The sequence below is a fragment of the Scyliorhinus torazame genome, chromosome 18 (genome assembly GCF_047496885.1).
Source record: "Scyliorhinus torazame isolate Kashiwa2021f chromosome 18, sScyTor2.1, whole genome shotgun sequence".
Lineage (NCBI taxonomy): Eukaryota > Metazoa > Chordata > Chondrichthyes > Carcharhiniformes > Scyliorhinidae > Scyliorhinus > Scyliorhinus torazame.
Genome location: NC_092724.1, coordinates 149,719,105 through 149,734,970, shown reverse-complemented (window position 1 = coordinate 149,734,970; position 15,866 = coordinate 149,719,105). Strand labels below are relative to the sequence as shown.

At 44.7% G+C, this 15,866-nt stretch overlaps 1 protein-coding gene across 4 annotated transcripts in view; it reads left to right on the top strand.

The window, feature by feature from the left end:
- pgs1 (phosphatidylglycerophosphate synthase 1) overlaps nt 1-15,866 on the top strand; it is a 102,222-nt gene that overhangs the window by 78,591 nt on the left and 7,765 nt on the right. For 2 of the 4 annotated variants that reach the window (XM_072483579.1, XM_072483577.1), the window contains 2 exons: nt 7,532-7,680; nt 13,546-14,808. In XM_072483579.1, the coding sequence (XP_072339680.1) occupies nt 7,532-7,680; nt 13,546-13,665 (269 nt within the window). In that variant the 3' untranslated portion in view covers nt 13,666-14,808. Of the gene's footprint in view, nt 1-1,891; nt 2,000-7,531; nt 7,681-13,545; nt 14,809-15,866 lie in introns of those variants that run through there. The other 2 variants (XR_011936246.1, XM_072483578.1) reach the window with 2 other exon arrangements.

Genomic DNA, 15,866 nt, shown 5'->3' with positions numbered 1-15,866 from the left:
GTGTAATTTTCAGATTTTGAAATTGTGCCCTATACTTCCAAGTCTAGGCCATTAATATAGATCAAGAACAGTGGTGGTCCTAACACTAATCCCATGGGAATTCACTGTATCCCTTTCTTCAGTCGGAAAAACACCCATTCTCCATTACTCCCTGTTTCATGTCACTCAGCCTAGTTTGTATCCATGCTGCCACTGTCCCTTTTATTCTATTGGCTCCAACATTGCTGACAAGCCTGTTTAGTGACACTTATCAAATGGATTTCGGGAAGTACATGTAGACCACATTAGCTAAATTACCTTCATGAACCCTCTCTGTTACCTCTTCAAATAACTCATTACACACTTTCTCATAACAAATACCATCTGGTTTTCCTTAATTAATCTACGTTTGTCCTGACTTTTTTCGAAAGGTTTTCCTACTATTGAGGTTAAGGTGGCTGTCCTGTGTTTGCTGGGTTTATCCTTACACCCTGTTTTGAACACGGATGCGACATTCACAATTATCCACTCCTCCACTGGCGACACACTGGCAACCGAGGAAGATTGGAAGATTCTGATCAGGGCATCTGCATTTTCCGTGCTGACTTCTCTCAGTATCCTCGTATGTACCTGATCTGGTCCTAGTGACTTATCAGCTTAAGTACAGCCAGTCTATCCAATGCCACCTCATTTTTTAATTTTGAAACCGTGCATTGTCTCAGATGGTTCTTTCACAATGACTAGGGTGCATTTTCTTCCTTGGTGAAGACAAATGCAAAGTACTAATTTTTACCCACCTATGCTGGGGCTATCCTGGGAAAGTTTTTATTGCATTGATGGTGGGACCTCTGCATTATACTGTTGTTGACAGGTGATGGGAGTGGTTTCTGGAGGATATTATACATTTTCTTCCTTTCCCTCTTGAGGATCAGTATTGTCATGTGAATATGGTAAGACAGTGGTGAGTGGTGGAACCTCCATATTTCTGCTTTGCCAGAAGCTTGGTATCTCTCAGCATTTAGAAATAATGGGCGGAAATTACAAAAGTGTCATTTCTGGTGATAAAATTGGTGCGATTCCAGCCGGCACCTGCGGCGCGATCCTAAGCCACTTGGTAAAATTCCTTTCACCCCCACATGAAACATGCTGCGCCTGAGTCGCCAGGTATCAGACTCTCCCACCCTGGGGCTCTGCGGCGCACTTCAGTCAATGGGCCGCTGCAATTCAACGGATTCTCAGCACTCCCTCTCAGTCAATCTAGGAGGATGGCAACAAGAAGACCTGCACCAAGATTCTCGGTGTGGGCTCTGATAAAACTGTTGAATGTGTTAGAGAAGAGGCGAGCATCTACCCATGTGTTGGCAGGAGGCCCCTGAGCAAAGTGCCAATCCTGCCCGGGAGGCGGTGGCAGCGACCGCAGTGGAAAGCCTGGAGCTCACTCCAGCTGCCCCTCCATCCCATGGAGTCACCTAGGGACCCCATGAGTATCCCGAGGGAGGCAGGAGCGCTGGAGCACATCAAGGAGACTGTGGCAGTCTCCAGCCCTTCCGAATCCCCCTTCCTGACAACGGCGCATCTCGGGCAGCAGGCAGAACAGGGTGACACAGCAACTCAAGGTACAACTGAAAACTGGCTGAGTCCCTCCAGGTCCAGGCCCTCCAGAGGACGCGAGCCAACAGCATCTCAGGCTACAGAGTGCAAAAGACAGCAGGCCGTCTTGACTTCTGATGTGCATCCCGCGACCACACCTAGACATAGTGGTAGGCCTCATAAAATTGAGTTCTAGGTGCACAGAGTGAGCACTGGTGAAGTTAGGCACTGATAGTTGGGGTTTAATCGATGTTTCATTGTCACTACTCACCACATTTAGCTGTCCAAAGCCTTAATGCTTCTGCCTTTGACTCTTCCACAGGGAAAGATCATCTCCACATCTAAACTCGGGTCCCTCAAACAAAGCCAACAGTGAGACCCAATGAAACCCACAGTGACAGACATCCTGGAATGACTGCTTCATTACTCGGTGAATCCTTCATTTTGCCCTTTTTACCCCCTGTCGCTGTCGACCGTCACTCAGACATGAGCCTGGGAGTCAGTGCGCGTTCAGCAAACAGATACTAGTCACACAAGCAGAACCTAAATTTCTTCACCACTTTCCTTAGCGTGTCGTCCTCACCCACCTGCTTTGACAAGTGACTCCATCACACGGACAGCCAAGGCCCATCACCCTGTTCAGATGTCAATGAACCCTTCGCCAGGGGTTGGGGAGGAAAGTGTGGAGCTGCCGGACAACAAACTGGAGGTGACAAGGGCATCCCTGATCCCCCTGCCTTACGCACCCTGGCTGCCACCTATCCTCCAGGTCCGCCTCGGCATTTCCCTCCAATCTCTCCTGATCTTCCTCTTCCTCATCAGAGGAAGTTGCACGTCCCTTATCATCCACTCCTGCAAGGCGCCCCACTGCTGTTCCAAATTGTGGAGGGTACACCACACCACTACAATTCGGGAGACATTTGGGAGGGCGAGGGAGGGAGGGGGGGGGGGGTGTACTGAAGTGCCCCACCAGACTGGTCGAAGCAAGGCAACCTTAGAACCACAGTGCACCACTTGATAATTGACAAGGTGGCACTATGAGCCTCATTATAACAGGATTCTGCCTCGGTCTTGGGCCTCCGCACTAGCGTCATCAGCCAAGACCTGTCCCTCACGAGTCATCCTGACAGCCTGGGGTGGTCCTCAAAGACCCCGGGCATCTACAATTGCCTCAGGACAAAGCTGTCATGCATGCCCCAGGGAATCGTGCACATACCTGCATATACCGTTCATGTGATGATTGCAGAGCAGCTGAACATTAAGGGAGTGGAACCTTTCTGCTTGATAAAGGGGACTTCCTAACGTGACGGTACTCTTATTTTTGTTTTTTTAGTAAATTTTTAGAGTACCCAATTCATTTTTTCCTATGAAGGGGCAATTTTGCATGGCCAATCCACCTACCTTGCACATCTTTGGCTTGTGGGGTGAAACCCACGCAAACACGGGGAGAATGGGCAAACTCCACACGATGCCATGGTACTCTTAACACCACATGAGTTCCATTGATGGCCCCCTGGAACTGTGGGAGCTCACAGTACTTTCATCCTGATGGGCCTTGTTAAGCTGGATGTTGACGTAATCCGAGGCACACAGTCTGTAACCTCCATGACGCATTTGTGGGCTGATGACTGAGATATTCCACGTAGGTCACCAGTTGACCTGTGGAATGAACTAGTGGCATACAAGTTCAGTACAATGTAATCTTGATGGCCAAAGGGAGCGGGTGTTCTCCTCCACATGGTACCAGGTTTGCTAGAAGGTGCTGTACTATCTCCTTATTTTGGCAGAGTCTTCTGTGGCACATAAGAACTAGGAGCAGGAGTAGGCCATATGGCCCCCTCGAGCCTGCTCCACCATTCAATGAGATCATGGCTGATCTTTTGTGGACTCAGCTCCACTTTCCGGCCCGAACACCATAACTCTTAATCCCTTTATTCTTCAAAAAACTATCTATCTTTATCTTAAAAACATTTAATGAAGGAGCCTCTACTGCTTCACTGGGCAAGGAATTCCATAGATTCACAACCCTTTGGGTGAAGAAGTTCCTCCTAAACTCAGTCCTAAATCTACTTCCCCTTATTTTGAGGCTATGCCCCCTAGTTCTGCTTTCCCTGACCAGTGGAAACAACCTGCCCGCATCTATCCTTTCTATTCCCTTCATAATTTTATATGTTTCTATAAGATCCCGCCTCATCCTTCTAAATTCCAACGAGTACAGTCCCAGTCTACTCAACTCAACCTCTCCTCGTAATCCAACCCCTTCAGCTCTGGGATTAACCTAGTGAATCTCCTCTGCACACCCTCCAGTGCCAGTACATCCTTTCTCAGGTAAGGAGACCAAAACTGAACACAGTATTCTAGTTGTGGCCTCACTAACACCTTATACAATTGCAGCATAACCATGGTGTCCGACAGCTCCATAAAGGACACCTGGGCCCTGTTAAATCTTGGTCTCTTTCTCCCATATCTTCTAGCCCCCTCTGTTGGTCTGATGGGCAGCCTGTCCAGTGGCCCTTGGCTTCCTGGCTCTGCATCCTCCCTGGGTTGGGTATTTTGTAATTGCTGGAGTCTGTCCTCCTCCAGCGTTGTGATGAGTAAAATGGCTATTTCCACAGGCTCCACCTCAACACAAATCAGAACTCTCGGTCGGGGGGGGGGGGGGGGGAGGGAGAGAGCGTGCCAGACTGTCAGGTTGGTATTCTGTCCCATTACCCTCGGACCTTCCCAACATCCCTTGTCCTCCTGGTCCTGGAAGCTGTCAAACCTTCACTACCTTGTGGTAGCCAGAGTTAACACAAATGTCACTGCCCTCACTCCTTCAGAGTAGCCTGTAGGCTCCCATCTGCTGTTCCCTCCCTTTATATCACAGCTGTTGGGTCTCTGGCAGGCGCGTTCAATGATCGCCCTTCCATCATGTTCATGGCCAACTGAACGACCATTTGATCTTTGAGAGCTTTGGATCCCCCAGGATATTCGGGTGTTCACATCTGTGAGGCTCAACACTTTTCCCAATGTTCTGCACCCAACCCTTATCCATCGGCATAACTCACGTGACATCACGCTGGTGGGCGGGAAGATTCAGTGAGGTCGGAATATCTGACTGTAAGCTCACTAATGACTCTCACAAGACCATAAGATATAGGAGTAGAATTAGGGCATTTGGCCCATCGAGTCTGTTCTGTCATTCGATCATAGCTGAAACGTTTCTCACCCTGGTTCTCCTGCCTCCACCCCGTAACCCCTGATCCCCTTGTTAATCAAAACCTCATCTATCTCTGTCTTAAAGATGCTCACTAACTTGGCATCCACAGCCTGCAGTTCCATGCATTCACCACCCTCTGGCTGAAGAAATTCCTCCCCGTCTCAGTTTTAAACGATCATCCCTTCAGTCTGAGGCTGTGCCCTCAGGTTCTAGTCTCCTACTAGTGGAAACATCTCCACATCCACTCTATCTGGGCCTCTCGGTATTCTGTAAGTTTCAATAAGATCTCCCCCTTATCCTTCTGAACTCCATCGGGTACAGACCCAGAATCCTCAACCTGCTCCTCACATGATAAGCCCTTCATTCCGGGGATAATTCTTGTGAACCTCCTCTTGACCCTCTCCAAGGCCAGCACATTCTTCCTTGGATACAGGACCCAAAATAATATTCCAAATAGGGTCTGACCGGAGCCTTATACAGCCTCAAAAGTGCAACCCTGCTCTTGTATTCTAGCCCTCTCGACATGAATTCTAACATTACATTTGCATTCCTAACTGCCAGCTGAACCTGCACGCTAACCTTAAGAGATTCCTGAACTAGGACTCCTAAGTCCCTTTGTGCTTGTGATTTCCATAGTCTTCCCATTTACAAAATAGTCTATGCCTCTATTCTTCCTACTAATGTGCATAACCTCACACTTTTCCACATTGTATTCTATCTGCTACTTGTTTGCCTACTCTCCTAGCCTGTCCAGGTCCTTCTGCAGCCTCTGTTTCCTCAACACATCCTCCATATATATTTGTATCATCTGCAACTTGGCAACAATGGCCTCAGTTCCTTTTTCTAGATCATTAATCTGTCATTGGCAATATGCTAGAATCCATTATTATGGAGGCAATAACAGGACATTTAGAAAATCACAGTACTATTAGGCAGAGTCAACATGGTTTTGCAGATGGGAAATTCTGACAAATTTATTAGAGCACCTAGAGGATGTCACAAGCAAGGTAGATAAAGTGGAAGTAGTAGATGCAATGAATTTGAATTTCAATAAGGTGCCATGTAGTACGTAATAATAATCTTTATTGTCACAAGTCGGCTTTCATTAACACTGCAATGAAGTTACTATGAAAAGCCCCTCGTCGCCACATTCCAGCGTCTGTTCAGGTACACAGAGGGAGAATTCAGAATTTCCAAATGACCTGATAGCATGTCTTTCGGGACTTGTGGGAGGAAACCGGAGCACCAGAAGGAAGCCCACGCAGACGTGGGGAGAACGTGCAGACTCCGCACAGACAGTGACCCAAGCCGGGAATCAAACCTGGGACCCTGTCACTATGAAGCCATAGTGCTAACCACAATGCCACCGTGCTGCCCATATTATTGCAGAAGATAAGAACTCTGGTGTTGGTGGTGATATATTAACATTGGTAGAGGATTGGCTAACCAACAGGAAATGGAGAATTGGAGATACTTGGAAAATTTTCAAGTTGACGATCTGTAACTGCTGGAATGCTGCAGGGTTCATTTGTTGGATAAATGCGCACTGATATCACAGCATGGTGATATCACAGTGACATATCTCCAAATTCTATTATGTGAGTGGCCTACTTTGACGTACCTCATCAGCAACTTTCTAAAATCCAAGTAAACATTGTCAGCCAGATTGCACTCATCCATTAACCCAGTAACCTTCAAATAAAGGTCAAACATGTATGTAATTTATAAACTTGCTTTACAGAAGCTGAGTTGGGCATCTTTCATGACCAATTCTCTTAGCAGTCATGAAGATCATTTCAAATATCTCTTCAAGCATCTTTTCAATGGCCAATGTCAGACTGATGTAGTGCACAATCTCTGATTTGTCCCCTTTTTGGTTCTGAAGTTCAACCTAGTTTGAGATTTCCTATTCTACCTAGGATGACATCTGTTTTAATATTTATAATAATTAACTACAGTACACGGCACAGCTGGAAACAGCTTCATCCACATAAATATAGACTGATGCAAAATAATTACTTAACAGCTCTGCTAGGGAATGTGTGAATCTGGCCTACATTTTCTTTCAGTGGCCTTGAAATATCAGAATGGTCTTCTGACTCCTGAATAGCTGGAGAAACATTGCTATTACATCTATTTTATTTTCCAAATATCTCTTAGTTTCCTCAATGGCTGCTTCTTGTCTCTATTAATTCTGAGTGGTATTTGCCCCTGTTGTCCTGTCAATTCCATAAGTCTATGAAATGCGCCTTGCTTTAGTGCAATTTATCTCTTCAAATTTGTTTGCCATGAGCATTTTTAACCATTGAGAAATAAATGACTAATTTATTTCAGAATGATTGACAACAACCCTCATACATCAACATAGCAGTGCTGCAGCTATCTTGTTCCTACTTCATTTACGGTAGTTTGATTAGATTAGAAGTGACCAGTCATTCTTATTTAAATCAAAATGTTTTCAAGTTATTATAACTTTGTAACTCCATCTTTTTACTTTGAGGTTTCAACCAATAAATTGGTGAAAAATGAATGTGCATTTTGGTGCTTTCAAGCATTAAGCCCAAATTTGTGACTTGAATGCTGGAGTGAATGATCCAATTTGATGAGGTGCCATGAACTATATAGAGGCTCCTAGTTTCAGAAGAGATTTTTTATTCAGATAATGTAGTTAATATTTAATGTTAACTGTAAGAATGGATAGTATGGTTCTTCCTCGCCGAAGATATCGGGCTAGTTTTCATTATTACCTTTTCTCTGCAGGTCTATGGTATTATCTGTCAGGAAGCAAGTGGCCTTGCCTAACTTTAATTGGCTCTCCTAACTTTGGGTACAGGTCTGTGCATAGAGACCTTGAAGCTCAGCTAGCAATTGTCACAGAAAACCACAAGTTACAGCAGCAATTAAAGCAGGTCAGTAGTGAATTGATGGACTTAAAATGGAAGAAAACGTTTGTTTGATTTTTATGTCCTGTAATCACAAAACAACTACTTCCGTTCGTTCTACATTAAGAGGTAGATTTTGGGTGGCGCAGTGGTTCGCACTGCTGCCTCGCGGTGCCGAGGACCCGGGTTCAATCCCGGTGCCAGGTCATTGTGCGTATGGAGTTTGCACACTCTCCCCCATGTGTCTGCGTGGGTCTCACCCCCACGACCCAAAATGTTGTGCAGGGTTGGTGGATTGGGCATACTAAATTGCCCCTTAATTGGAAAAAAAATAATTTGGTACTCTAAATTTATTTTTAAAAATTAAGGGGTAAATTTTCCACTTCAGTGCTCCTGACACAAAGCTTCACACACCAGCAATACGATGAATGACATTTTCCCTAACCTTAAAACTGAATAGATTATTTGTAATTTTCTGATTGGTGTTTCTCAGTCAGAAAGAAACAAGGTGACCTACAGGCTGGTAAGCTCTGCTACTGCTTATATTTACAAATACACACATCAAAGTCTTCCTTTTCTAGCACAAAGTTTAAAAAAAAATTTAGAGTACCCAATTCTTTCTTTTTTCCAATTGAGGGGCAATTTAGCGTAGCCAATCCACATACCATGCACATATTTGGGTTGTGGGGGTGAGACCCACGCAGACACACTGAGAATGTGGAAACTCCACGAGGACAGTGATCCAGGGCCGGGATCAAACCCGGGTCCTCGGTGCCGTGAGGCTGCAGTGCTAACCACTGTGCCACCATGTCGCCCGTTCTTGCACAAAGTTAATTGGCATCTTAACAAACATAACTCAAATACCTCATGGAATACTGATGCAGTAGTCTCCTCGTACAGTGTAAATTTGCACTACCGCCTACAATAAAGTGATTAATTCTCCCCATGAAAATCTCCTATCAACTAATGAATCTTGATCCTGATGCATAATATAGATTGCTTAAATGCCCATGATTGTCTCAGTGTTTTGATGTTCTTTTAAGTGCTCTAAGGACGGTAACCAGAGAATCCCGTTTGAACACAATTTTAATTAGAAAATAGGAGAAAATACTTCTTTGAATCAAATTTTGGATCCCATTCCGCCTTATTAGTGCAGGTGTAGACTCAAACTATCTACTCAAATTGTATTCCCTGCTTTTTCATTCTACCATTTAATATCCTTTAAATGTTTTATCAAATTGGCTCTTAAATGTTGCGACATTGCCTTCAATAACTGTTTGGAACAAAGCATTTCATCACAATCGTTTATGCATAGGAAAAAAATCCTTCTAATCTCACCCTTTAAACTTCTAATGCTAGAGATGTTGACCTGTTGCTAATTTGCATATAGTAGAAATAATGAGGGTGGTGCAGTGGTTAGCACTGCTGCCTCACCGGTGCCACGTGCTAGTCAGAGTAGAAATGACAGGATATATAGGATGAATACGTGGCTGAAGGGATGGTGTCGGGGGGGGGGGGTTCAGATTCCTGCGGCATTGGGACCGGTTCTGGGCGAGGTGGGACCTGTACAAACTGGACGGGTTACACCTGGGCAGGACTGGAACTGATGTCCTAGGGGGGCTATTTGCTAGAGCGGTTGGGGAGTGTTTAAACTAATGTGGCAGAGGGATGGGAATCGATGCAGGAAGCCGGAAGGTAGTAAAACAAGGCAGTAAGGGGGAAAGTATAAGGCAGAAACAAAAGGCAGTAAGGGGGCAAGTATAAGGCAGAGAAGCCATAGTCAAAAATCAAAAAGGGCGACAGTACAAGGTACAGTGACTGAGGGGAGCTCAGTGAATAGGCCCAGTCATTCTAAAAGGAATAAAACGGGAAGTAAAAATATAAATGGAAAGCAATGCGGCAGGTTGTTACATGAAGATATGGGTTCAACGACAAGGAAAATTAGGAGAAACGTTAAGAGGAAAAATAACTTAATAGAGGTTACTGATCAAGGTGTTAAAATTCAAAACAGAGTTATAAAAGCCAACATAAATGTACTTTACCTGAATGCTCGTAGTAGTCGGAATAAGGTAAATGAGTTGATGACGCAAATCATCGTGAATGACTATGATTTAGTGGTCATTACTGAAACATGGTTAAAGGATGGTCATGGTTGGGAGTTAAATATCCAAGGGTATCAAACTATTCGGAAGGACAGAGTGGATGGATAAGGGAGGTGGTGTAGCTCTGTTATTTAAGGATGACATCCGGGCAATAGTAAGGGATGACATCGGTGCTATGGAGGATAAGATTGAATCCATTTGGGTGGAAATCAGGAATAGTAAGGCGAAAAAGTCACTGATAGGAGTAGTCTATAGGCCACCAAATAGTAACATTATGGTGGGGCAGGCAATAAACAAAGAAATAACTGATGCATGTAGAAATGGTACAGAAGTTATCATGGGGGATTTTAATCTACATGTCGATTGGTGTAACCAGGTCATAGAATTATCATAGAATTTACAGTGCAGAAGGAGGCCATTCGGCCCATCGGGTCTGCACCGGCTCTTGGAAAGAGCACCCTACCCAAGGTCAACACCGCCACCCTATCCCCATAACCCAGTAACCCCACCCAACACTAAGGGCAATTTTGGACACTAAGGGCAATTTATCATGGCCAATCCACCTAACCCGCACATCTTTGGACTGTGGGAGGAAACTGGAGCACCCGGAGGAATCCCACGCACACACGGGGAGGATGTGCAGACTCCGCACAGACAGTGACCCAAGCTGGTCGGTCAAGGAAGCCTTGAGGAGGAGTTTATAGAATGTATCCGCGATAGCTTCCCAGAACAGTATGTAATGGAACCTACGAGGGAACAAGCGGTCCTAGATCTGATCCTGTGTCATGAGACAGGATTGATTAATGATCTCATAGTTAGGGATCCTCTCGGAAGGAGCGATCATAATATGGTGGAATTTAAAGTACAGATGGAGGGTGAAAAGGTAAAATCAAACACTAGTGTTTTGTGCTTAAACAAAGGAGATTACAATGGAATGAGAGAAGAGCTAGCTAAGGTAGATGGGGAGCAAAGACTTTATGGTGAAACAGTTGAGGAACAGTGGAGAACCTTCCAAGCGATTTTTCACAGTATTCAACAAAGGTTTATACCAACAAAAAGGAAGGACGGTAGAAAGAGGGAAAATCAACCGTGGATATCTAAGGAAATAAGGGAGAGTTATCAAATTGAAGGAAAAAGCATACAAAGTGGCAAAGATTAGTGGGAGACTAGAGGACTGGGAAATCTTTAGGGGGCAACACAAAGCTACTAAAAAAGCTATAAAGAAGAGTAAGATAGATTATGAGAGTAAACTTGCTCAGAATATAAAAACAGATGGTAAAAGTTTCTATAAATATATAAAACAAAAAAGAGTGGCTAAGGTAAATATTGGTCCTTTAGAGGATGAGAAGGGAGATTTAATAATGGGAGATTAGAAAATGGCTGAGGAACTGAACAGGATTTTTGGGTCGGTCTTCACAATGGAAGACACAAATAACATGCCAGTGACTGGTGGAAATGAGGCTATGACAGGTGAGGAACTTGAGATGATTGTTATCACTAAGGAAGTAATGATGGACAGGCTAAAGGTAGACAAGTCTCCTAGCCCCCATGGAATGCATCCCAGAGTGCTAAAAGAGCAAATGCACTAGTGATAATTTACCAAAATTCACTATACTCTGGGGTGGTCCCGGCAGATTGGAAATTAGCAAACGTGACACCACTGTTTAAAAAAGGAGGTAGGCCAGTTAGCTTAACTTCGGTAGTAGGGATGATGCTGGAATCTATCATCAAGGAAAAAATAGCGAGGCATCTGGATGGAAATTGTCCCATTGGGCAGACGCAGCATGGGTTCCTAAAGGGCAGGTCATGCCTAACTAGTTTAGTGAAATTTTTTGAGGACATTACCAGTGCAGTAGATAACGGGGGGCCAATGGATGTGGTATATCTGGATTTCCAGAAAGCTTTTGACAAGGTGCCACACAAAAGATAAAGATGCATAGTATTAAGGGTAAAGTAGTAGCATGGATAGAGAATTGGTTAATTAATAGAAAGCAAAGAGTGGGGATTAATGGGTGTTTCTCTGGTTGGCAATCAGTAGCTAGTGGTGTCCCTCGGGGATCAGTGTTGGACCCACAATTGTTCACAATTTACATAGATGATTTGGAGTTGGAGACCAAGTGCAATGTGTCCAAGTTTACAGACGACACTAAGATGAGTGGTCAAGCAAAAAGTGCAGAGGATACCGGAAGTCTGCAGAGGGATTTGGATAGGTTAAGTGTCTGGATAGGCTAGGGTCTGGCAGATGGAATACAATGTTGACAAATGTGAGGTTATTCATTTTGGTAGGAATAATAGCAAAAAGGATTATTATTTAAATGATAAAATATTAAAACATATCGCTGTGCAGAGAGACCTGGGTGTGCTAGTGCCTGAGTTGCAAAAAGTTGGTTTACAGGTGCAACAGGTGATTAAGAAGGCAAATGGCGTTTTGTCCTTCATTGCTAGAGGGGCGGAGTTTAAGACTAGGGAGGTTATGCTGCAATTGTATAAGGTGAGGCCACACCTGGACTATTGTGTTCAGTATTGGTCTCCTTAGCTGAGAAAGGATGTACTGGCACAGAGGAGATTCATTAGGTTAATCCCTGAGCTGATTACGAGAGGTTGAGTAGACTGGGACTGTACTCATTGGAATTTAGAAGGATGTGGTGGGGGGGGGGTGATCTTATAGAAACATATAAAATTATGAAGGGAATAGATAGAATAGATGTGGGCAGGTTGTTTCCACTGGCGGGTGGAAGCAGAACTAGGGGGCATAGCCTCAAAAGAAGGGGAAGTAGATTTAGGACTGAGCTTAGGAGGAACTTCTTCACCCAAAGGGTTGTGAATCTATTGAATTCCTTACCCAGTGAAGCAGTTGAGGCTCCTTCATTAAATATTTTTAAGATAAAGATAGATAGTTTTTTGAAGAATAAAGGGATTAAGGGTTATGGTGTTCGGGCCGGAAAGTGGAGCTGAGTCCAAAAAAGATCAGCCATGATCTCATTGAATGGCGAAGCAGGCTCGAGGGGCCAGATGGCCTACTCCTGCTCCTAGTTCTTATGTTCTCATGGTGCCAAAGACCCGGTTTGATCCCGGCCCTGGGTCACTGTCCATGTGGTTTGACATTCCAAAGATGTGCAGGGTAGGTGGATTGGCTATGCTAAATTGCCCCTTAATTGAAAACATTTAAAAAAAAAAAAGAAATGTTAAATAATCTTGCTAACCTCTAATGTTCTCTGCTCCAGTGTTGCTTTTCCACGCTTCCTTTGATAATCGCGTAGATCTTCCATTATTCTTCTTTAAGTACAGACAGAACACTTCTTGAGCGTCTTGTCCACTAGGTTATTCCCTGTAATAGGCTTGCAGCCTTCAACCCTTACTGGTCCTACCATTTCTTTATCTGTGTTTTGTTAAAATGCTTTCATTTATTTTGCAGCTTGCATATAGAAAAATGTTCCATGATGTTTCATGGTCATGAAGAATGGTTGCTGAGATTAAGTGGGGTAACCACAAATTTAGTGAAGAATGGACTTTGAGGAGGCTCCTAAAATATGAAGATGTTGGAAAGGCTTATGGATGGAATTCCAAAGAGTGGAGCCAAATGATTGGGCGAATGTACAAATGAAAAGATTGAGGGAAGTTCTAGGGCTGGAGGTTGTTTACAGAGATGAGGTGGAGTGAGACCGTGGAGCGATTTTAAGATGGAGCACAGGAATTTAAAAATTGAAGTGTTAGGGAACTAGGAGCGAATGCTAGTAAGCAAAGTTGGAAGTGAGAAAAGAAAAATACTAAACTTTTATCTGTTTTCTAGGAACAAGAACATCTGTACTGCCTGTCAAATGAGGTTCTGACTACTACATTTGACCAACCAAATAGATACGTGAAGCTCTGGGTGAAACTGGTAACTCCACTCATAAAGAACTTTTTCTAAAACTTATTGTAAGTTCAATATAGCTCAATTAATATCTTCACTTTTGTACCTAAGTTTATACTGCCAACTTTGTATCAAACAAAGCTTATAGATCCATGTATGGTATCTTCTGGCCATGAGATTTTGTGTTTAAGTGATTCATTTTAGTTTGTTGACATTAAAACTCATTTTTTTCCCAATGCTACGTTTTTGAGGAAATGGAAAGATCGTTATCAAGTAGTTGTTCAAGTATCCTTCCCAACATCTAAAGGATTTTTACAGGTTACTATCGAAGAACTGCCTACAATATTTTATTCCAGAAATGTAGAACGTCAGGCTGAGTAATTATGTGATGCATTTTATTATAACTAGCAGTTACATTTTGTAGAAATTATGAGATTGTAAAAATTGATTGCGATAGAGTAATGCTTCATGAATTATAGCTGGGTTTTATCATTCTACTTCAAATTAGGTGATAAGAATTTGGACTTGGGGATATTGGAGAATGCTAGGTGGGAATCTGGTTCATTGCATATTTACTGAACAATTCAGCTGATGGAACTGAAATAAATGTGAGTGTGATGGATGAAGTATAGGAACACATTGTTTAACATGGAATTTGTTTCGAGGCTCATTGCATGGGTGGGTCACTTGGATAAAACATTAGCTAAAGGACAGAGTTGTGGTAAATGGTTGTTTTTCACACTGGAGGATGGTTGATGTTTGTGTTCCCCAAGGATCACTACCAGAACCACTGCTTTTTGATATTTACGAATGATTTGAATATTGGAACACGAGTAAAAAAATTTAATTTGCAGGTGATGCCAAATTTGGAGGTGTGACTAACTGCGTGGATGATTCTAATCGACAGAGGGAAATAGCTAACCTAGCAGACAAGTGACAGGTGGAATTGAATGTAAAGAATTGTGAGGTTTTGCACTTTGGCAGCAGGGATGGAAGACAAAATCTAGACTTAATGGCATAGTTTGAAAGAATTTACAAGAATGCGAGACCTTGGGCGGGATTCTCCGACCCGCCGCTGGGTCGGAGAATCGCCGGGGGCTGGCGTGAATCCCGCCCCCGCCGATTGCCGAATTCTTCGGCACCGGATATTCGGCAGGGGTGGGAATTGCGGCGGTTGGCGGCCCAACCCCCCCCCCCCCCCCCCGCGAATCTCCGGCCCGCGATGGGCCGAAGTCCCGCTGCTGGAATGCCTGTCCCGCCGGCGAGAATCAAACCACCTCTCTTACCGGCGGGACAAGGTGGCGCGGGCAGGCTCCGAGGGTCCTGGGTCCTGGGGTGCCCCCACGGTGGCCTGGCCCGCGATCGGGGCCCACCGATCCGCGGGCGGGCCTGTGCCGTGGGGGCACTCTTTTCCTTCCGCCTTTGCTGTGGTGTCCACCATGGCGGAGGCGGAAGAGACCTCCTCCACTGCGCATGCGTGGGATGCCGTGAGCGGCCGCTGACGCTCCCGCGCATGCGCCGCGCTGCAAAGCCATTTCCGCACCATCTGGCGGGGCACCAAAGGCCTTTCCCGCCAGCTGGCGGGGCGGAAATCAGTCCGGCGCGGGCCTAGCCCCTCAAGGTGAGGGCTCAGCCCCTCAAGATGCGGAGACTTCCGCACCTTTGGGGCGGCGCGATGCCGGACTGATTCGCGCCGCTTTTGGTGCCGGTCGGAGGACATCGTGCCGATATCGGAGAATCCCGCCCCAGGTGTTTCATGTGATTAATCTTTGAAGGTGGCAGGACATATTGAGAATAGTCCGCAAAATATATGAGATTTTGGGTTCCAAAAATAGAAGTTTTGAGTACAAAAACAGGTCTTACATTAGATGTTTTTTTTAAGAAATATTTTTATTCAAATTTTTATATATTTTCAACAAACCCCCCCCTTACAGAAAAAAGAAAAACAAAGAACACATGAAGAACATCTTACAATTACATCACGAATTCCCCCCAAATACAAACCCCCCATTAAGCCATAATAAACACCGTAGAAAACACAAAGTACCCCCCACCCCCACCTCCCCCCCCGCTTTGGGTTGCTGCTGCTGCTGACCACCTCCTAACGCTCCACTAGAAAGTCTCGGAACGGTTGCCACCACCTGAAGAACCCTTGCACAGACCCTCTCAAGACAAATTGTACCCTCTCCAATTTAATGAACCCTGCCATGTCGCTGATCCAGGCTTCCACGCTCGGGGGCCTCGCATCTTTCCACTGT